This window comes from Dufourea novaeangliae, unplaced genomic scaffold (assembly GCF_001272555.1).
Source record: "Dufourea novaeangliae isolate 0120121106 unplaced genomic scaffold, ASM127255v1 scaffold162, whole genome shotgun sequence".
Classification (NCBI taxonomy): Eukaryota; Metazoa; Arthropoda; class Insecta; order Hymenoptera; family Halictidae; genus Dufourea; species Dufourea novaeangliae.
In genome coordinates this window covers 1,333,665-1,355,363 of record NW_015374046.1, presented here as the reverse complement: position 1 = coordinate 1,355,363, position 21,699 = coordinate 1,333,665, and the positions used below count along the sequence as shown (strand labels likewise).

The 21,699-nt window shown below is 30.3% G+C and overlaps 6 protein-coding genes across 6 annotated transcripts; 3 read left to right on the top strand and 3 right to left on the bottom strand.

Moving 5' to 3' along the window:
* Window positions 1–1,215: 1,215 nt before the first annotated feature.
* On the top strand, window positions 1,216–1,982 carry LOC107189752 (small ubiquitin-related modifier 3). Its single transcript, XM_015578365.1, has 3 exons — window positions 1,216–1,399; window positions 1,470–1,595; window positions 1,751–1,982. The coding sequence occupies exons 1-3, from the start codon at window positions 1,382–1,384 to the stop codon at window positions 1,883–1,885; spliced, it is 279 nt and encodes a 92-aa protein (XP_015433851.1). The 5' UTR covers window positions 1,216–1,381; the 3' UTR covers window positions 1,886–1,982.
* Window positions 1,983–3,872: 1,890 nt separating this feature from the next.
* On the top strand, window positions 3,873–6,694 carry LOC107189672 (diphthamide biosynthesis protein 1). The gene is made up of 4 exons (XM_015578256.1): window positions 3,873–4,201; window positions 5,589–5,896; window positions 6,000–6,383; window positions 6,464–6,694. The coding sequence occupies exons 1-4, from the start codon at window positions 3,889–3,891 to the stop codon at window positions 6,692–6,694; spliced, it is 1,236 nt and encodes a 411-aa protein (XP_015433742.1). The 5' UTR covers window positions 3,873–3,888.
* A 1,293-nt stretch (window positions 6,695–7,987) lies between these two features.
* Window positions 7,988–8,586, top strand: LOC107189774 (class A basic helix-loop-helix protein 15-like). Its single transcript, XM_015578388.1, has 2 exons — window positions 7,988–8,212; window positions 8,289–8,586. Exons 1-2 carry the CDS (start codon window positions 7,988–7,990, stop codon window positions 8,520–8,522), a joined length of 459 nt encoding a protein of 152 aa, XP_015433874.1. The 3' UTR covers window positions 8,523–8,586.
* A 749-nt stretch (window positions 8,587–9,335) lies between these two features.
* On the bottom strand, window positions 9,336–11,602 carry LOC107189671 (DNA polymerase delta small subunit-like). The gene is made up of 6 exons (XM_015578255.1): window positions 11,434–11,602; window positions 11,056–11,360; window positions 10,686–10,902; window positions 9,967–10,201; window positions 9,614–9,906; window positions 9,336–9,454 (listed from the first exon to the last, which is right to left on the bottom strand). The coding sequence occupies exons 1-6, from the start codon at window positions 11,600–11,602 to the stop codon at window positions 9,336–9,338; spliced, it is 1,338 nt and encodes a 445-aa protein (XP_015433741.1).
* A 756-nt stretch (window positions 11,603–12,358) lies between these two features.
* Window positions 12,359–14,559, bottom strand: LOC107189760 (folliculin). Its single transcript, XM_015578375.1, has 7 exons — window positions 14,170–14,559; window positions 13,968–14,073; window positions 13,551–13,825; window positions 13,364–13,476; window positions 12,955–13,284; window positions 12,639–12,873; window positions 12,359–12,548 (listed from the first exon to the last, which is right to left on the bottom strand). The coding sequence occupies exons 1-7, from the start codon at window positions 14,472–14,474 to the stop codon at window positions 12,407–12,409; spliced, it is 1,506 nt and encodes a 501-aa protein (XP_015433861.1). The 5' UTR covers window positions 14,475–14,559; the 3' UTR covers window positions 12,359–12,406.
* Window positions 14,560–15,981: 1,422 nt separating this feature from the next.
* Window positions 15,982–21,663, bottom strand: LOC107189748 (cyclin-dependent kinases regulatory subunit-like). The gene is made up of 3 exons (XM_015578360.1): window positions 21,440–21,663; window positions 18,972–19,099; window positions 15,982–16,176 (listed from the first exon to the last, which is right to left on the bottom strand). Exons 1-3 carry the CDS (start codon window positions 21,496–21,498, stop codon window positions 16,076–16,078), a joined length of 288 nt encoding a protein of 95 aa, XP_015433846.1. The 5' UTR covers window positions 21,499–21,663; the 3' UTR covers window positions 15,982–16,075.
* Window positions 21,664–21,699: the final 36 nt, after the last annotated feature.

Here is a 21,699-nt window from a genome sequence, read left to right as displayed (position 1 = left end):
TGGGACACTTAAAATTCAATATGGCGTACTATGGCGGGTGTTTTAAATAAAAAATGAATACTTACAAAGTCAATCAATATTCATAGAGAAAATATGAAAAATGTCTTTGTTTTTTCATATTTTCTCAATGAAATCAGATAATATGAGATGTCATGAGAAAATTTTCACCAAAGATATAAGAAAATTTTTATGTATTGGAAAGATCAATGGGTTATGAAAAATCTTATTGTGTAATTAAGGAAATTTATAAAAGGTGAAAGAAAAGATTGTATACCATTTATGTGGGATACTAAATGAATGTGTCATATACAATAACAAAAATTTTCTCATTTCCCATAAGAAATATATTTAAAAAAAGGACTTTACTTATTTTTAATAATTTTTATTAGGTACCCGTATGTCTCCACTGTAAGCACACATCAAGTTAGTTTTCAACAGTTTATTAGTCCAACAGTTATGATTTATTGGAAAAGATTAACACTACAGTAATGTCTCGATGAATGCGACGTACTCTGTTTCCCTTCGGAGCATTCATGGCAAAGCGGGAAGGTTTTCAGCTTCCCTCATAAATTTATTTTTTACCCGAAGCTGAGCCTCTACTTAGCTTTCGCTTACTCTGATTTGATTGATTACCAGTGGCGGGAATAACGCCGTTGCTCGTGTCGTATTCATCGAGGAATCACTGTATATTACACACAACTTTAAAATCAACAATTTAACAAATTTTCAAACATCTTTAATGATGCATTTATATATCACTAAGAAGTGTGTCCGATTTTATATGGAATGACCCGTACTGCTCTGCAAGAATGCCAATCATTGGATTCAATACATATTATGTCAATTTTTTATCCAATATTAATAATCTAAGATTGATAAACTATAAACCATATTAACATAAAAGAGTTACTTGTAAATTTGTATTCAATAATCAATAACTTTTCACTTTCTTTACACTATACAAACAACTGTACATACATAGGATACACGAATGGCACTGTATTTTATTTTTTCTCAAGGTATAAATAACTTTTGTGTTAGGTATCAAGGTTAGAAAAATATAATGCGATACCCGTAGGTATCGATACTTCTCTTTCGATACCTTCATACAATTCCAGCAATGAGTAAAAGTATCGATACCTTGGCGGTATCGATTCAACCCTAGGTATACCAATAACTTTCTATGATACTATGCTACTTGGTAAGATGGGAACGTTGTGATTATAGCTATAAAGGTAGGAGCGGGATTGTTGCGAGTTACTCGTTTGCGCGTTTGTTTGTAAGGATTATAGAATAGTCCGGCGTGTTGTCTGGCACTTAATTTGTGACAATTTTATTATTAATCATTGATACGACAGTATATTTGTCGTAAATTGTGAACATGTCTGACGAGAAAAAGGTAACACTTTATAACCTCACAACCAATGTTGCGATGATGAGTGATAGTTTAAGATTATACTTCTTTACAGGAAACTAAAACAGAGTCAGAGCACATAAATTTAAAAGTATTGGGACAGGATAGTGCAGTGGTTCAATTTAAAATTAAGAAACACACACCACTCAGAAAATTAATGAATGCCTACTGTGATCGGGTGGTAAGTATCATTGTCTGATGTATTTTTATTGTTATATTCTTGGCAACTTGAGATTGTATAATTCTGCACTTAGTAAAAGTAACAACATAACAATTCTTTCTTTGTATGTTTTTTTAAATTTTTATTTTTGTAATGAAGATCTTGCATTTGAATAGGGTTTGGCAATTGCAGCAGTAAGATTTAGATTTGATGGACAACCTATAAATGAATTAGATACCCCAACAACTCTTGAAATGGAAGAAGGAGACACAATAGAAGTTTATCAGCAACAAACAGGAGGATTGTGTTGAGATTTAACATTATCTATCATTAGTTTAAGTAAAAAAATTTCTGTTCCAATACTTACTTCAAAAAAAAAAAAAGAACATGAATTTCTATCTTTTTTGACACAACAAAATACTTTGTTCCATGATATAATGAAGAGAAGTTATTTACACTTTTTATATATATGTCAAACTAAGTTTGCATGCATTTCAATCGATTTCTTTGTTTCATTTGAACAGTAATTTTCATGCACATTTTATACTGTTTTATATTATAGAATTTCTTTACAATTTTTATATTTTTCGCATTATGTCATCACATAGAGTTGATTGAATTTGATTATTTTTGCTTTTGTCCACTTACACATATTGATAAATTCTATTACTATTATAATTTTTTTTTTATTTTGGTAGTTTGGCTGGAAACAAAACTGCAGGGTTACTGTTACATTACTCTTAGCGATACACATTGTAAATTAAGACACATCACTTGTCAATTTTGCATTTTGCCCTACATAGACGAAAAAACATTCACATCATACACGTACATATAGCTTGTGAAATATGAAATTCTGTATAAATGATTTTCACAAAAGGCTACAGTGTAAAGTCTCAGGTTGACTTAATAGACTTCATCCGTTTAGTACTTTCATTTCTTATAATAATGTACAGATAGAAAAGTGACAAATAGCATTGTTAACAAGTTTTGTTGATATTTAATAATGTAGCTACATCTAAAACATTCGTGAAAATTTTACTTCCATTTTATAATTCAACCTTAGTATTAACATTACACTTACTTTTACCTTTCATGAAATTAACGTTACTTTGTATATGAACAAAAATAAATTGTGTCTTATCTTTTCTACAAGAAACTCTTGATTGTTATTACTTTAGATTCTCATGAATTCCAGCATAACAGTATAAATTAAATATCTAGTAACATGATATACTAAATACATGTATTAACATACGAGATATTCATTACTAAATATTTTTATTTAATGCGAAGTAAATGAATTTGCAGTTTGTCGATATAAAAATTACTTGTACATTTATGGTTTGTCGCATATATGAGTAAAAGTATATCGCAAGGCAACTACAATTTTATATGAACAAACAATATAAAATTTCAGTTTCATTATTATAGTTGAACGTCGGTGGTAATAGTTGTCCATCCCACTCCGACTATCAAGTAGACTTTTTGAAATAGTCACTAGCCAAAACGAGAGAACTTTCTGAGTTCATTATACTCTATGATCAGTTTACAGCATAGACTAGGATGACCATTATTTCTGCGGTGCAATCCCGGGACATTGAGCCTGTTAAGAAGGGGGAGCGAAAATTTTACAAAAAAAAAATTACACTTAATGAAACAAATACAACTACAATTAAAAAATGCGTATCTATGCGGAACGTAAAACTGGAATCCGGGACTGTCCCGAAAAATCCAGAACGAATGGTCATCCTAGTATACACATACAGGGTGAATCGCTCGTTGCTAGGGTCAAGAGATAAGCCGCCTGCTTTGTCATTTAAAGAGTCGCTAGCTACTCCTGCTGAGCAATCTATTTAATTGGCTCTATTAGCGAATTCGGCAAATATATACGCACAGACTCCGTGCAGCTCTGTACTTCAGGAGCAAAAGTTATTCAGCTCTGATACTCTGTTATATGTCTATACCCTGTATATGATGGTATATTAGAGGGCATCACCATCGGCTCTATCACGTCCAGAGATTTGTTCAATTTCCAAAGGAAGGATGGGTCATATCCTGTATTTATTTGGGTTACTTAAAGGGAAGTGTACACTTACATAGGACTTTGTAAATACGAGATAATAACTTTTTATTCTAAGTAATAAACATTCGAAAAGTATATTTAACCTATGAATTCTATACTGTGTATATAACATGCTTTTATAAGCATTATAATGTAAATAGACAGTGTTGGTTTAAAAAGGTAGTGAAGCGTGAATAGGTATAATAAAATACCATAATTGTAATAAAACTATAACAAACTGTTACAATTATGACTGAGGAGTGTAACTCTGTTGTGATAGTTAAAGCAAAGTCACTTCGTAAAGTTTTTAAAGCACCAGTTAAAGTAAATAAGATTCCACAGGAAATCTTGAATCATCCATTATTAAACGCAGCTATTGCTGCATTACCTAGTAACTATAATTTTGAAATCCACAAATCAGTATGGAGAATCAAAGAAGCAAAAGCCAGAAGAGTTGCATTACAAATGCCGGAAGGATTGTTAATGTATGCGACAACAATAGCTGATATTATAGAGGAGTTTACAAGTGCTGAAACTGTCATTATGGGCGATGTGACTTATGGTAAAGAATTTCTTATGTTATATGATATGAATATAGTGGTAAATTAGTGATTAGACAAAATATTGCACAGATATATAAATTTTTGTTGATAATAAGAGCATTTTTCACATCTTAAATCTATTGTAAATATTATCTCAATGTTTCACCAGCATTATAGCTAACTCGTTAGGAGTTACATGACACACCGATGCATGTTGCTTGGTACTTCACTATTAAAATATATCCCACTCATATTTCAATTCATAGTCAATAACCAAAAACTTTAACTGGTAAGCCTAACGATTAAGAAATTAAGAATGACTGACCACACCACACAGACCAGTACCAGTGTAGAAACTACCATACCAATAATAATAGAATTGGGCATAATTTTATTCATATAATACATATTGAGAAGCATCAGTATCTAAAAGCGTTATTCTGACCTTTAAACAGTTAATGAGACTAAATAATTGTTTGTTAAGTGACTATTCATGCAAGAAGAAGTTATTACTTCATTATAGAAATTAGAATTTCCACGTTTAAACAATTAAAAATGACTAAGTACTTTTTCATCTTTTATTCGTTATTCAAAACTCTTTATCTACGTAATGAATTTGTCCATCCCTGAATAATAGTATAATGCCATTAAAGACCTCAAATTCAATATTCACAAAAGTTTGAAATGGGAAAATCTGTGAGCCCATTCATAGGACTATAGAGAATGTTTAAAATTAAACTCGATTTTCATTATATTCTCTATGATCAGTGCTTTTAACACTATGCCATCCGGTGGCACCATATTGTTGTCACGAACAAAACCATCGGGTAAATGCCGCTTGCACTAAGTGTTAAGAATGCTACGTAGGCTTGTGTCTTATCCTAATCGTGTATAACGTCTATATAAATCTTACAAGGAATCTTCGTTAACTCAAAAAGTTCAATCTTTTTTTTTAAACTTTGTAGGTTTGTAAGGGACCTCAGTAGAAGTATTAGGTAATTTTCTGGTTACTTTTGGATTCTTTAGGGTAAAAATACCCTTAAAGATTAATATGGTTTTCCTATTTTCCTGCCTTGAAAATAATAGTAGATACAAAGAAATTGTTAGAGGAAATTTAATGGCTTTTAATGCTTCATACACTGTACAATAAAATTATTAAAAATTTCTTCATTTATGTATTTAAACAAGAAATTATTAACAATTTCATTCCACAAACCTGTCAAGTTTCACGAACATCAGAATTTTTGGGTTATCGAAATTCTCTTGTTAGTTCATCAAAGGGTGTTCATCCTCAGGATATTAGTTTTATAATTTTGCTATATCTTGTCCAGCAAGCATGTATAATAACAATGCACTATAATTAAAATGTAATTGTTGATATGTATATAATAAATTGCTATCTTATAGGGGCATGTTGTATAGATGATTACACTGCAAAAGCACTAGATGCAGATTTTTTAATTCACTATGGACATTCTTGTTTGATACCCATTGATCAAACAGTTGGAATTAAAGTACTTTATGTATTTGTAAATATCAAAATTGATACTTCGCATTGTATTGAATGTTTGCAAACTACACTACCAATCACAACAAAAATAGCCCTTGTAAGCACTATTCAGTTTGCTGGAACACTACAAGCAATTGCATTAGAAATGAAGAAAAACGGCTATGAAGTATCTACACCACAAAGTAAACCGTTAAGTCCTGGGGAGGTATTTATGATTTCCTGTGTCACTAAAATGAAGTAAATTGTATACAGTGTTGCAAAACTTATTGTAAATTTGTACATTGAAGATTATTCATACTTTTATGTAGATTTTAGGTTGCACAGCACCACAAATTCGATGCGCTGATGTGGTTATTTATGTTGGGGATGGTCGGTTTCACTTAGAAGCAGTAATGATTGCTAATCCAAAACTAAGGGCGTTTCGATATGATCCATATGAGAAAAAACTAACTGAAGAATTCTATAATCATGAAGGAATGCTGAATACTAGATTAATGGCTATAGACAATGCAAAAGAGTCTGGCACATTTGGACTGATACTTGGCACTTTGGGGAGACAAGGAAATTCTAATGTTTTGAAAAATTTAGAAAATAAAATTAATACATTGGGAAAGAAAAATGTCATTATATTAGTATCAGAAATATTTCCAGATAAAATTAAACTCTTTAACGGTATCGATGCCTTTATACAGGTAATACTATTTTGTATCCATAAACTTTCATTTTTTAACTAAAATTATGACAGTATTTAATATTAAAAATAATCCAATAGGTTGCATGTCCGCGATTAAGTATAGACTGGGGTACAGCTTTTGAAAAACCATTTCTTACACCTTATGAGGGAGCAGTGGCTTTAAACATGATAAAATTCAACATTGATAAACCGTACCCTATGGACTTTTATGCTTCTGCTAGCCTTGGACCATGGACTCCAAATCATAATGAATCTGAATTAGAAAAACAGTCTGGTACTTGTTGTGGCAAATGTAAGGATAAAACATAGACAATAAAGATCAACTTGTACTTAACTTCATATTGTTGAAAAATTTTTTATTAAAAAATTCGTAAGTTTTTTGTTTTAGGTTTTATGACTCTTAATTTTATTGAATATATAAAATTTGAAATATTTTTTTATTATAGTCTAAAAATTAGTCAACAAGGATTTCGAACATTTTTTAAATTATTGATTTTTTTTATGTGTGAATATTTTATGAAATTATTATTAACAAGAAAAAAGATTACTTAAAAATGAAATATATTAAATACATTCTGCTTTACACGTAATGGAATTTAAATGTGATCGGGGGTGAAGAATATGTGCCGAATACTTTGTAGGATATTCTACGCTGCCATGATCGGGGGTTGTGTGATTATAGAAAGATAGAAAGGACCGCGTGGGCGAATTACGTCATACGCCCACCTGTAGCCGCGCATACGTACCAAGCATCGTATGTACTGCATAATAGGTGTGCATTAAAACAAGGAAATCTTTAAGTGTAGTCTGAATCTTGCTGTATGAAAATTTACTAAAAATTGACAAATTTGTATTAAATGTAAGTAAATTCTTTTTATTAAATAGTAAAATTTTTTGTTTGTAAAATTAATGAAATGTTGAATAATACACGTGAATGTTTGAAAAAACGTTATTCAATAATTTTGTTAATGTTATATTTGAGTAAAATTACTTAAACCTATCGACTTCTTCAGTAGAACTATTTACCTGTAAATTCATTTTATTTAGATGAATTGAAATTTGAGATTAATGAAGTACCATGAAAAGATATTAAGAAAAGGTCACAGGGTAGATTGCATAGTTCCCGGGGGTGGAAGGCTGTTTCGGCCGCACCCCGGCAACGCGACGTCAGTCGTCGTTCCAACGTGGCTCAACAAGTACACGCGGCATCGTGCAGTTAGTTCAAATATTCAAAAATGTATTGCAACATTTAAGTTATCATTACTTTATTTTATTTAAGACTACATCGAAATCAGGCGCAACGAAATCTTGCGTTTTGAACTTATTAAGAAATTAACATATACAACTAGATCTGCAACTTATTTATTCATTGATTAGGTGCCAGTTAAAATTATACGAGTAAATTGTAAGTATGTACACAGATCCCACTAATACATTTAACTTTGAGTTATCTGCTTCTCATATGGAATTATTTAAAATTTTTGTGATTTTTTAATGAAATTATTAACTATAATTACAAAGAAAGAAGTAAATTAACAATGATAAAATTTTATATTATAACAAGAATTATAATATCATTAATTGTAAAAGGAATATTTTCGAATGAAATCCAAAGTAATGAACAGCGATAATTGGGAAGGAAACTGGCCTAAACAGCAATCACAAGCTAGAAAAACAGTACGTCGAAATAACAAAAAAACTGAGAAATCAGGCTTAAAATTGTCAAAGCCATCTAGAGGATCTACACCTAGAGAAAGGACTTTAAGAAGATTAGAAAGTAATGAAAGAGAAAGAATGAGAATGCACAGCTTAAATGATGCTTTTCAGGTAAAAATATATGTAATGTTTATTTTTTGGAATTATTTCCTTTGAAAGAGAGAGTTTAAATTATTATATTTTGTAGTCTTTACGTGAAGTAATTCCACATGTAAGCAAGAAAAGACAACTATCGAAAATTGAAACCTTAACTTTAGCAAAGAATTACATAGTTGCCCTCACAGATGCCATATGTGCAATGAGAACTGAAGAAAAAACAATGGATCAACAACATGAAGTTTTGGAATCTCAAGAATCATCAAATAATATGAATATTTGCCTCAATATGAATATACCAATTCCTTCAAAGTCCTGTAGTTAGGGAAGTTTTAATTTATATCTAGAAGATCTTAATAATATATTACAATTCTAAAAAAAAGAATGTGCAGGCCTCTGAAATGACGATAATCACTATTTAACATTTAAATGAGTGTTAGTATTATGATTATTTGAAAGGTATATAACTTAAATTTGTGATGAAATTCTAGTCTGAAGTACCTTATAAATATGCATAAAGTTAATACCAAAGTACTCAAAACTATTAACAAATCAATACTAAATGTCAACATTATTTATCCTAATTTTATTAAAATTGAATGATACTATAGTAACTATTGTGCCAAAAAATAACTCATATTTTCATAAAAAAAAGAAAGAAACAGTATTTTACTATTAAATGATGTCAGTATTATATTACTCATATATATGATATCTGAATTAATTTGTAAATATAAAGTACATGTTATATTCTTCCAAATAACAAAGTAAATATTATTGATACAGTACCTACAATCTATAATGAAATTTTATTGATGTAAAGATATGTTTTATCAGATAATGTTTGTTTATTCATACATACATGTAATAGAAAAATAGTACAGTATTTCTTACTTTTCATTTATAGATCTAGATAAATATCATTAAAGAAACTACTGTTTTGTTATTAAGGAAAGACTATGCGCACAGATAGAGAAGGTATGAAAGAAATGAATCCATTGTTCATTAAAATAAATAATATATTTATATATACAAACTATAATAAAATTATGTAAGGAAATGTTTTAATTGTTACTTTCTTTTGCAAATTAATTATTATATATTATAATTTCATGTGAAAGTTTAAAAATATATTTAATTAATTAATGCTAAAAGAAACAGGCTGACTTCTTAAATCCTGTAAATCAACCAACACTGCTGTTTGTGTTTCGGAAAATTTTGGAATGCAAATTACTCTTATTGTCTGTCCTTCATTTGCTGCGAATAAATAATCTACTTCACCATTTTCTTCACCACATTGTAAAAATTAAAAACACTTAATACGTTGGTACCCGTTGACGCGGATTTGCGTCACGAGTACGGGCTTAAGCCATAGAGAAAGAAAGTCGGGCGCCAACGTGTTAAGAATCTTCTTACCTGTTACTAATTTGGTGTCATACTTGTCCATATTACCAGCAAAGTATATGTCAGGATATTCCGTTATAATGAATGGATCAATCTTGGAATATGGATAAGCTGGTACAGTATCTGGTGCAGTCGGTGCATAATGCTTCCAATCTAATGTACATTCTAGCCATGTTAATGGAGAAGTATTAGCAAGCCCAGACACGTTCATGATGTCCAAAATGGGCTGACCACTGGATCCAGCTATAATACGAGAGTTGATGCGACCACACCATGGATTGGTGACTCCATAAAATCTCTTCAATCTAGACAATATAAATATTAAGAGTACATTTCTATGATATAAAACAAATATATTCTAATACCTGGAGCACTGAGGTAAAATGCAAGGATGAAGTGATTGTTGAGGCAATGCATGACAACTTGGGTCAAATTCACCAGGCATTAATATTATTGGGCAACATTGTGCTATAGAAGCAAGAAAATTGTCAAGTTTATATGTTACCGCTGCAGCCTCTTTAAATATAGCCTCATTGTGTGCTTTAGTTATAAAATATTCTTTATGATTGTATACTTCTATAGATCCTCTTACACTATTTCCTAGATGAATGATATTGTTGTATAGCTTGCTTTATACAAAAATGTTAATAAACATATGAAAAACTTTCCCAGGGTGATTTACACATGCCTTACTAAGAAAAGGTGTTGTTCCCGAGTTGTAAATTGTTAAACATACAAACAAAATGTGTGTGCAATGGGTCTGGCACGTGGGTTATACTATTCGAAGAGTCTATTCTTAGCTGATACACGAGCTCGATCGATGACCTAGTGAAATTATCGATTGAAATTAAATGAAATGAATGAAACCAATTTGTGAAACAGTTGAAGAACGTGCTTCTCAAATAGAATAACCGATCGCGTCAGACGAATTTTACATGTATTTCGTTCAAATTTTCAACAATTAAAAACTCCAAGAAATAAAGCCTCAAACTCAACTTTTGAATCCATCCTGTGAAAATGTCCCACATTTTTATTAACACCCTTATATTTATATGTTCTGAAATAAGTTGATAGATATTAATACCTGCTATAATAATGCATACAATAGATGCCACTTCTCTCTGAACCTCTGTACAGCCAATCATTCCACTTATCCATTCAGAGAAGAGATTTAAACTTAATGACTGTGTATTATTTGCTAAATCCAAACCTGATATTAATAAAATTTTTCCACACTGTTTTAATGGCTTATTGAGTGCAATCGGTTTTAGATTACATCCTGGAAAACACCAATCTACCACCTACAATTAATACACATTATATAATAGAAAGTATTTTAATCAGAACATAAATTATTATAATATTAATATATACTAATTTTTCATTCTAATTTTATTTATATTTATGTGATTATTCTTATATATAATGTGTAATATAATAAAATTGATAGTTACATAAAATTCACCACTATTCAGTTCATGTCCAAGTACAGCACAAACAATACCAGTAACGACATTTTGAATATTCATGTGACTGCCAACCAGTTTAATACGTAAAGTTTCGCCTTCCAAAAAAATGAGGTCCTTAAAGGCTGCATAATTCGTTCTTGGAGTTTGAGTCGTTATTTGAAGTTCTTCGCTGAGTTCACGTAGTATTGATGGTTTTAGTTCTTGATGTTTGTATAATGTGCCTATTATGATATAATCATTACCTTCGTTCTTTTCACATAGTTCTGATAACGTAACAACCTCATACTGGGCTGGAATAAAATATTATTCATTAAAAATCTAACCTAAAACGGTAATGGTGTAACCTATGTAAAAAAATATTACCCCATTTGACCTTTACTTTCTGCAAGAGGTGATATCTTAATGCTGTCAACCTTGCCACATATATACTAGAATACTGTTCCTCAAAATTTTTAGATGAAAGTTCAAATTTTTTAAAATCTTCAAATTCTAGTGATTCGCGATTATATGCTACAGGTGAATGAATTTCCATTACTATTTAAAAGTACTTGTTCATACAGTGGTTTCAATTAATTATATCATAAATAAATGTTTATCGGTTTTTACGATAGTATTTTATGATTTAAACTTAAATTATATAAGTAATTACAACACTTTAAAATATTATTAATAACAAAGAAATATTTACTGCACATTCAAGCATCTCTAATGACATTGCAAATGATAAACTTTATCTAAAAAATTCTGATAAATTGCACTATGCAATGATAAAAAGAGACAATTTGTAAAAATTTTTTAACTTCTTTATTGTCTAAATATATTTTTTAACTATTTACTATTTTACTTTCTTTCACATTTGAATATTTGTAGAAAAATACAATTATCATGAAAAAAATACAAAATGCTTTTGGGGTTATATGTAATTTTATAAATTATGTGTATTTTATGTAATATTATTATATTAACAATGAAACTGAAATATTGCTTTATGAGACCATACTGGTCTATATTACCATAAATAAGAGAATGTAACTTATAAATACATTTTTATTTTTAGCATTATTGTACTGAAATGTCATATGGATGTTATATAATTTTAAAATGTGTATGTGAAATATTAAACATAAGTGATGCATGTAAAATAATTTATTTTGTATTAACATTTGTTTCGACACTTATTTCTTGACTACATTATAAATAAAAAATGTTGCACAACCTTGAATATATAAATATTGCAAAAAAACAATTTAGAAATACAAAGACAATACATATATTAAGTTATATGTTACCCCACAATACTTTACAACACATGATATATTGCCAGTTAATTAAAAAATTATGCCGGATTTGGTGGTAAGCCCATTGACCAAGCATCTATCAATTTTTTATCATGGGGACCAGCACCTAAGCTAAGCATAAGTCCTAAAAGGTCTTCGCTATGACCTCGACCTCGCATGGCGTGGATGACTTTTGCAATACTGTAATCACAATAAGAATCATATTTTTAATTTTTTAAATGTGCGAAAGTAATGTTTTGATATGATTTTAACATTTAACAATAACTATACTTTGCCCATTCTTCCTGTAGTGCTGCAATATGTGCTTTCAGCGTTGAATTTCCAAGTTTCTCATTATCAAGTGATTTTTCAATCTTTGTTAATAACGTTGGAAGTTTCAATGGTAATATACCCATCCATCTAACGATGTGCGAATTTGTGTTTTCAACTTTATGTTCATCAGATATAATATCTAATCTACATACATTTACACATGGCACAGGAACAGCCACTGAAGTATCCACACCTGAAATTAATAGTCCAATCGATTAAATCACTTTTAACAATGAAAGTTTCATGTTAACATTTCAAGACAATATGTAAATACCAATGAAGTTACACTTATTAGGATCCATATATTCTGATGCTTGCACCTTAACTCTTTGACATGCACGTGGAATTAGAGAACAAAGTCCATACAAAGATTCCAACCTTTGAATACTTGGACCCCTTACCAAAATTTGAACACCCGTTAAACTAGAATATAAAAGTTGTCTAAATTGGTCCTTTCCTAATATAGTTCTTAATTCTCTGAGTATCACTGTTGTAGATTTTCCTGAGACTTCTGAAAACTCTGAATTTGTTTCTGATTCGTTCAAATTTAAATTTAAGTTTACAGGTAATTTAGCATTCACTAAAGTAAATCCTTCTTCAGTTTCTGAAAAGAGAATGTTTTTTTATAAAACAAATTCAGATATACATACTTTTTCAAATACAATATTTTTTATGATGCTAACCAATCTGATGCTCCAAATTGTAATTTAATTCATCATCTAACAAGCTCATGGGAAAAATTTCTATGAAATGTCTTGCTCCTGCACTAAGAATCCATACCAGCCACATGTGGATTCTGATTTAATTATAATTTGTTAATATCCTATTTATTAAGATTATTACATAATGTGTAGCATGTATAAAACAAACCTTATAAAAACATGATTCTCGTTTGTTATTTCACGAAAACTTCTTGGTTGTTTATTTAAACTATTATATGACCCTGATCCACTGTTAACAGTTGTGAGACGGACAACTCTCTGTGGGCATTTTGCTTCCTCTGCATTGTATTTTTTCTCTGCAAAGTCTTGTAATTCCCTAATTACTTCCTTCAAATTGTCAACCAAAAAAGGCCACATGTTTAGGAGAAACTGTTTGTCTCTCATAAAAACAATGAAACTGCACCATCTTCGGAAACCTCTTGCCTACAAGGAACATAGACAATTCTTTGTATTGATGAAATTCTTTTTTAGCTTATCTCTAAATCTTAAAACTTATAGTTATTGAGATGATTTGAATAATTTGTTGTAATAGCTACCAAACATGCTTTTTCGTTGCATAATTCACCTGGGCATCTTTTAATGTAAAGGTATGACTTAAAACATGCCCCTTGTATTCATCTCCAAAGTAGCAAACACCTTCCCTCCCAGGATGTACTTCGCAACTTAAACTCCTTAAATAGATAAAATTAAAATATAAGTTTGTACTTTCACATGTGTATTTATCTTGATAAGAATGCATAATAAATAATATTTCACCGATACTATACCTAAAACATGCATGCTTTAACAAACACCAGACATCTTGAGTTAATGATTGTTGGGAAGACAAAAATGATGTTCTAGTTTCATGTTCGTTACTCAAATACTTCATATTACCGATACTTTTACATCCTTCACATTCATATTGTCCATCTTCAACCATGCTTTGACTACGTCTTAATATTTCTTTAGATCCATAAAATTTAAATTTCTCTGTACTTTGATTGTCATAATTACGATACGTTTGCGTTGTGAATATCACTTTAGGCCCGTGTGATTCACAAAAAATACATAATGCAATCACAGCATTCATTTTCTTTGATTGAATGTTACAAATTTATTATGAATTATATATATCTTCATAATTTTATCATCACTATAACTTTAAATGAACATGTTTTGCATGTATAATCATTATGTTTCATAATATTTAAATAAAATATTAAAATCGTATTGCACACATCAAAGGATTTATATATTTATATAAATAGAACTGAAATGTTGACCATAACCTTAGCTTATAGTGTTGGCTATAAGATGTAACGAATCTAACAACACAATTGAAATTTATTATTAATCTATTTACAGTTTAAGTTACTACATAAAGCAATAAATGTAACTTCTTTTTTAGCTTTTCCACGTGATAAGACAAGAACGAAGCAAGCCACGAGCACGTGACATTGGCTGCGTTCAGCGGACTCAACCCAGGGCAGCCTGTTAACTCCTATCAGAATGTATAGTTGTGTATAGTCCAGTATAGTCAGTCATAAGTTACTGAGCACGTCACCAATGGCGCTAATGTCGAACTTTTCGAATGTTTCATGCATGTTTCCACTGATATATGTATATACAACCTGTGTGAAGTTAGCCGGACAACTATGACCTTTTAACTTTTCATTATACCACAACCAACTCTAGTACTAGCCGTGCTGAACAACGTGGCAACACCGCTTATGGCGGATTAGGGAGTCCTATTTTCAAGAATAGAGTTTTGTGCTCAGTGTTATAATTAACGTTATTTTTTACATAAAACCATACTAATACACAGTATTTTTTATATATATTTTTGAAAATATAAGAGTGAAGCATGATAAAACCATCTTGAAACCAAATTGAAGCATGTAAAAATTGATAAAGGCATGTATAAGTTAATAGAAACCCTTTTTCGTAAGGGTGGAGGTGTTGTGAATCTTGCCCTCATCTTGTAGCGGCGTTATTTTTTTTAGAAGGCGTATTTCAAGTAATCAATATTTGATTAGGAACGCATGTTTTAACAGTCGAATTTCGCTTTTACTCTTTCTCCAAAATATATTAAATCATGGCAAATATGTTAAACACTTGAAAATTAGAAAAATCAATAGCTGAGGGAAACGTATTAACAAATCAGAAATTATTTCATAATTTAATAATTATTTTATTGGCTCCTGGTATCTTAGGACATATTGTAATTAAGAAATGTAACAAAAACGATCGTTTTGTAAAAGGAGTCCATTCCAGTATTGACCCTCGATCAGAAAAACATGTTTTTTTACAATCAAAATTGTCTCTTTTAAAGAAGTCTTAAAAGATTTTTAGACAAACATGTTTTTTTACAATCAAAATCGTCTCCTTTAAAGATTTTTCAGTCAAAAAGTAATCCCTGGAAAAGCCCGTAACAAACGTAACACTATACGTTGAGAGTAGCAATACCTCATGTATGGAGAGATTACTCTTCTTAGGTTGGAAACATGTAAGTGTGAATGTGTGCGTGTGTGTGAGAGAGAGAAAGCAGTTTAGAACGATATAATAAACGGTAAAAATCAAAAGCGAACGTGTGGAGTTAATAATCCCTTTATTAAGCTGTAATCGGCAGTCATTTCCACAAAGATCCACGCCAATCCAATCCCATAATAACAGCATTATATAAACATATATTCAAACGCAATATACTCTTTCAGACTCTCTTCGAAACGGTGCGCTTCTCGAAGTTGTTAAGACATCAGTCCTTGGTCTACGAAACAGTAGTACGTGAGGTTCTACAATATAATTTACATTAATTGACATTGATATATTTTAAATATTGTAATTTTTTCAAATATACACAAACAATTTTATCGCAGCATTTATTAGTGATACAATGTATAATTAACGAATTATTATCGCCTAAGAATTAAAGTATATAAACGTTTAAATTCTGTCTGAAATAGGACTACGTTTTACATACATTACAATGCAATAAACAATATTTAGTATTTTTGATATATTCTATACAAAATGTATCCCTGCGGAAATATGTAAAGTTACAGAGGGTACGTTCAGAGATGGGCAAAATTTTTATCTAAATAAAAATTTCGTATAATGAATAAAAGATAAAAAATTTTATTCGGGACATTTTATTCATAGCGTCGAATAAAATGTTCATCTTTTATTTTTATCTTCATTCGAAGGCTTTGAATAAACCTTCAAATAACTTTGGCCAACCAGCCAGTTCAAAAAAACGTGCTGTCGAGCGTCGAACGTCGAAAGCCAGCGAGTGACCATCGGCATACAATGTAAGCAGACGTAAATAAGATAAGGAATCACACGAATAAAAATTTAAACTTTTAAAATTTTCAATATATATTAATGGAAGTGTCATGAATGAAGAGATTTTCCCGATGAAAATGTGTCCAAATTTGAGTGCAATTGAACATTATACTCGCGAGCAAACTCGGCTACCGCTAGGCCCTGCGAGGGGAAAAAGCGGCGTAGAAGAAAAGTTTTCTACCATTTGGTAAATTTATTCCAGGTAGTGAAATAAATGTTAAATTGAATGTTAATTTGGCATAGATTTCAGTAATTCCAAATACTAAATGGTAGGAGGCCCTTCGCCTACCTTACTTTTTCCCCCAGCGAAAGCTGAGTTTGCTCGTCGGTGTACGTGTAAAACGATTGCTCGGAAAAATGACAGAGTCGAAAATGAAAGAAAAGCCAGAGAGTATATTGGTCGCCAAGATGTTGCCGTTACAATGGTTAACTTCTATCTGTCCCTTAAACACCTTCCGCATCACACGTTTAGGACAATCCTCGGGCCATGCGAGGCATTGCGAGGGTGTATTGTAAGGGGTGTAAGTACCAGATGTCGTCACCTAAGTGTCCTTCGGCTCGAACCTCGGCCTTCCCCCGATAGGATCGTTTTCCGACGAATACGTCTTACATATGTTACAAAAATTTTTCAAAAAATGAAATAATTATAAAATGATAATTTATAACTGACTAATCACACGATAAAATTAAATGGTATCGAATGAAGCATACCATAGGACTAAGTGTATGCATTTTTATAGATCGATGCAACTAAAAAATGCAATCGCACCCTTTTTTTAAATGAAACCCTACACTTTTAGCTAGACTAGTCGATACAATTTCTCGGTCCTTGCAAAAAAGTATTAAGATACTTATTAGTCTTAAATCTGTTAGTTTGGAAGTTATGATATTTGTTGCTCCGTCCCATTGATTCATAACAAATAACTTTCGGCAATGTGCTTATTCGAGCTGTCGAACGGTGAGCGTCAACGATCTGAGGTCGACACTGGGCATTTAAAATGAAACAGAGTATCTGTCAACGGGTCCGATAGCTGAGTCTGAATCGAATCGAGACAGAACGTCGGCCGTATACATAGTATCGCTTTAAATGTCCAGTATTAAACGCGTTGTCGAAAGTTATTTAAAAGTTTATAACGATAAATGCACACGACATCTATTTAAAATAAAGTGTGCAAATAAAAGAAAAGGTAGACAAAAAGATAATGAAAAAGGAAAGATAATATAAATAGATATATGAATATTGTATTGAAACTGTTAATAAATATGTGGAAAATAATATTGTCTTTGTAGTGTAACGCGAGTGCTAATTGTAAGTGGCGCAGTGTTCGCGGCTGTTGTCTGTTGGTGAGGACTTCTGACGGTATTCATATACTTATGTATATTGCCATATCTTCTACAAATATTTATTAATCAATGTGAAACTTGGCGAAAAACTTTCTTGTATATTAAGGAACAACTTCCTCGCTTCAAGTTACATGTACCTCAAAATTGCCTTAATACTTTTTATCGGCGAATGTTGGAAAGCATAGGTTCAGCCCAGGATTACTTTGTAATTAAATATTATTATATTTGTTAATATAAAGGTTTTTTGCATACACTTTACGGCTTCGCTAGAGTTTTCTGAACTTATTGTTTCAAGTCTTATTACGATATAAAGTTATCACAATGTATGTTTCAGAAAATACTGACTTTAGACGAAGACAAACTTTTCGTTTATAATTTTCATCTGGAAAAATAATGATTGGATAACAAAACTGTAAATAGAATAAATGTGTGTCATGAAGAGCTTTACAATACTATATTTTTTAAAGTTCAGTTTAACAACATTTAATTTTCCAATCTTTTGTAACGTGTGAACAATACTTTTTCGCATTTTCGAGCGCTAGTCTTATTGCATCCAGCACGTCAATTTATTACTGCCCAGATTGTCATTTAAAATCGGATCTATGATAACTCCATGTTTCAGGGGGTATCATATAGTTATGACATAGTGAATTATTTTTCTGTTATAAGATTTTGGAAAATTTATACAATTTATAAAACTAAAAGAAACTGACAAGGCATATTAAAATTGATTTTCAGTGTGTATAATGTTTTACTTCTTTTTAATACTTATTGAAAAAATCTTCCTTCATTCAACTCTATGTTAATTTTATTCAAATAAATTCTCATATATTTTAAGGTATGCAATAGAAATCTAAACTATAACTAACTAAGTGCATAAGAAATTTTTTGTATTGCTTACCTGGTACATGCATCATATAATGAACCCAACCAGGACTTTGTTGAACACCCAAATTTCTCCATTCTGTTTCTGACATAAGATGAGTTTTTGGAACATGTCTCGCTAAATCAGCTGGCAGAATTACATGTCTAAAGAAACAAACAATAATTTTAAAGAAAGCTTTAATTCCAATATAAATGGACTGAGAATTCTATACATTTATAATGGAAACAGTTGAGTTCTTGACAATAAGTATTTTTAAAACAAACTTCATACATGTATTTAGTGTTGAAGAAGATAAATAATCCTATAATTAACAGGGTATGTGGAAAGAGAAACGGCGAAACAGCAAAACAGCCTCAGGACGTTATGCATCATCTTTACCACAATTCACCCAAGATGATTAAAGATAAGGAATTTTTAAATTAAATTCCTATATTCATTTACTATAAAAAATGTAAAACAGTGGTGTAATTGAAAGGATACACCACTGGAGACACGGTGCAATACCAAGTGTTCCAAAATTAGTCTTGTGAATATTTTTAATCTGTTTTCAAATAAATACAATCCATTGTCATATAATTAGAAATTAAACAAATATAGTTATTGAAAAAAAATGCTCTTGGCAAAAATGTAAATATTTTCGCATGTAATGTGCGCAGCATAGTTTTAATTAAGTGAATTTAATTTCGATAATTTGTGTACCGCGTTGCTGAATGTAGCCATATTAAAATTGTATAATATACTCATTTAATAAAAGAAATACAAATATTCAAAATATAAGTCATTGTTTCACGAAAAAAACGCCGAAAAAATTGGTTTTTGATTTTTAAAAGTACGGCGCACGCTACTGAAGTCTCCAAAAAATTGAGAAGAATACTTATGATAATATATCGCTACTATGATTATATAAAAATAGTCGCTCTAAGAGTTATATAAGAAAAAAAATTTGTTCGGTATTTTTTTGCATTTTTGATTTTTTACAACTAGGATTCTCAACCACAAAATTACGAAAAAATATTAATTACGTGCCCCAATGAGCACTATCTATCACATTTTTTGCAGAAATTTTGCATGTGATTAAATAGCAGAAATAGACGAAAAACCGAATTATCCGAATTTTTCCTGTTACTACCCTTCTGGTTGAGATAGAGGGTTGAAACTTGTTACAAGTTATTTTTTTTGATAAGTTATCGAATGGTATATCGTACATCCAAATCAGTCTAAGGGCACTTTTGACACCCTTATCCTGCTATACCCTTTCTATATTTTACATTGTAATTACTCATTTTAGAGTTATATTGATTAAGCATTTTTCTTTAGTTTAAAATTAAACTACTTTTATTTGAAATATTACTTACTGAAATATAAATAAAGCTTATTTCAGAATAGTATTTCTATATATTGTTGTTAACGGTACAGAAGTATGGGGATGGAAGGAGCAATGAAAGATGGAAAACATAAAGATTAAGTATTTGAAATGGACATTGGAATTGGTTAGATGGACACTAATGTACAAAGTAAGAGGAGAGACAAAGTTGGAAAAAGTTAAAATAGGGGCAACAAGGAGGGCAAGGAAACATGAGGAAGAAATGATGGCAGGAAAGGAATGCAAATTAGTAAAGGAAGCATGGCAGAAATAAGAAAAAGGAAGAGAAAAAAATTAAAATGAAAAAAGAATACAAAAATGACTGGAATGGCACCAAAGAAAAAAAAACTTTAGAGGAATAACATTTCAAATACCATTTTAAATAATTGATTCCACATAATTTATCATAAATAAAGTATTACTTTAAATGAAAAATGAAGTTTTAGTAAAAAAAATATATTTACTTAAAGAACTTGAAATATAAAATAAAATTTTGATGTTTATATTGTAAATACAAATGTATTTCAAATATTTTTTGGCAGTATAAATAGCTGTAGAAAAGAAGTAGTATCATAACACAAAAACTGTAGTAGAGGTTTACTTAAGTATAACTAGTTACACTTAACAAAATCCATCAATAAAAATATTCATTTTTCCTTCATCGATGCAAGAACAGTTCAAGACAACTAAACAGATTTTCTATTATTCTATTTCAGAACCAGTTATTTTGCATGTTTATATTTGATAACACTTTGAATTAGCTAATTGCTACTGCTTAATACCACAGAAATTATAATCTATAATATTACTGTTACTAAAAGCAATGTTGTCAAATGGGTTTCTTAGTAAAGAATAGGAAATGGACTTATAACATTTGAAACAAATGAAATATTTAAAAATTTTTAAATGAAACTATTAGTTTGTGTATTATTCAACAAATTACTAATTTTAAATACTACTTTAAAAGCTTATACATTTTATTTTCTATTGCTATTTTATTTTCATACTTTTACTCATGTTTGAAAATAAAATTCGTTATTTCCTACTTAGAAGATACGTACATATATCTGTATTAATTAACCCTGATTTTTATATGAATTGAGAAAATTTGGATACGAACCTATATTCATATTTGTCATCGCTGTATTTTTCAGAATATTGTATTTGATCGATTGGCATTTTGAATATCAGATTTTACAGGTTCGATAACGCTGCTAGGTTTTGTTTTTCACGGAAATATAACAGTTTTCATAGTAATATAGACGCACAGTAATGAAGTATACTTTTTCCTCGATTTTGAGGGATACACTTAGGCACAGACAAATTTATTACTGGATATTTCGGAAAGCAACAACAGGTAATAGCAGGTATTCGCGCCCT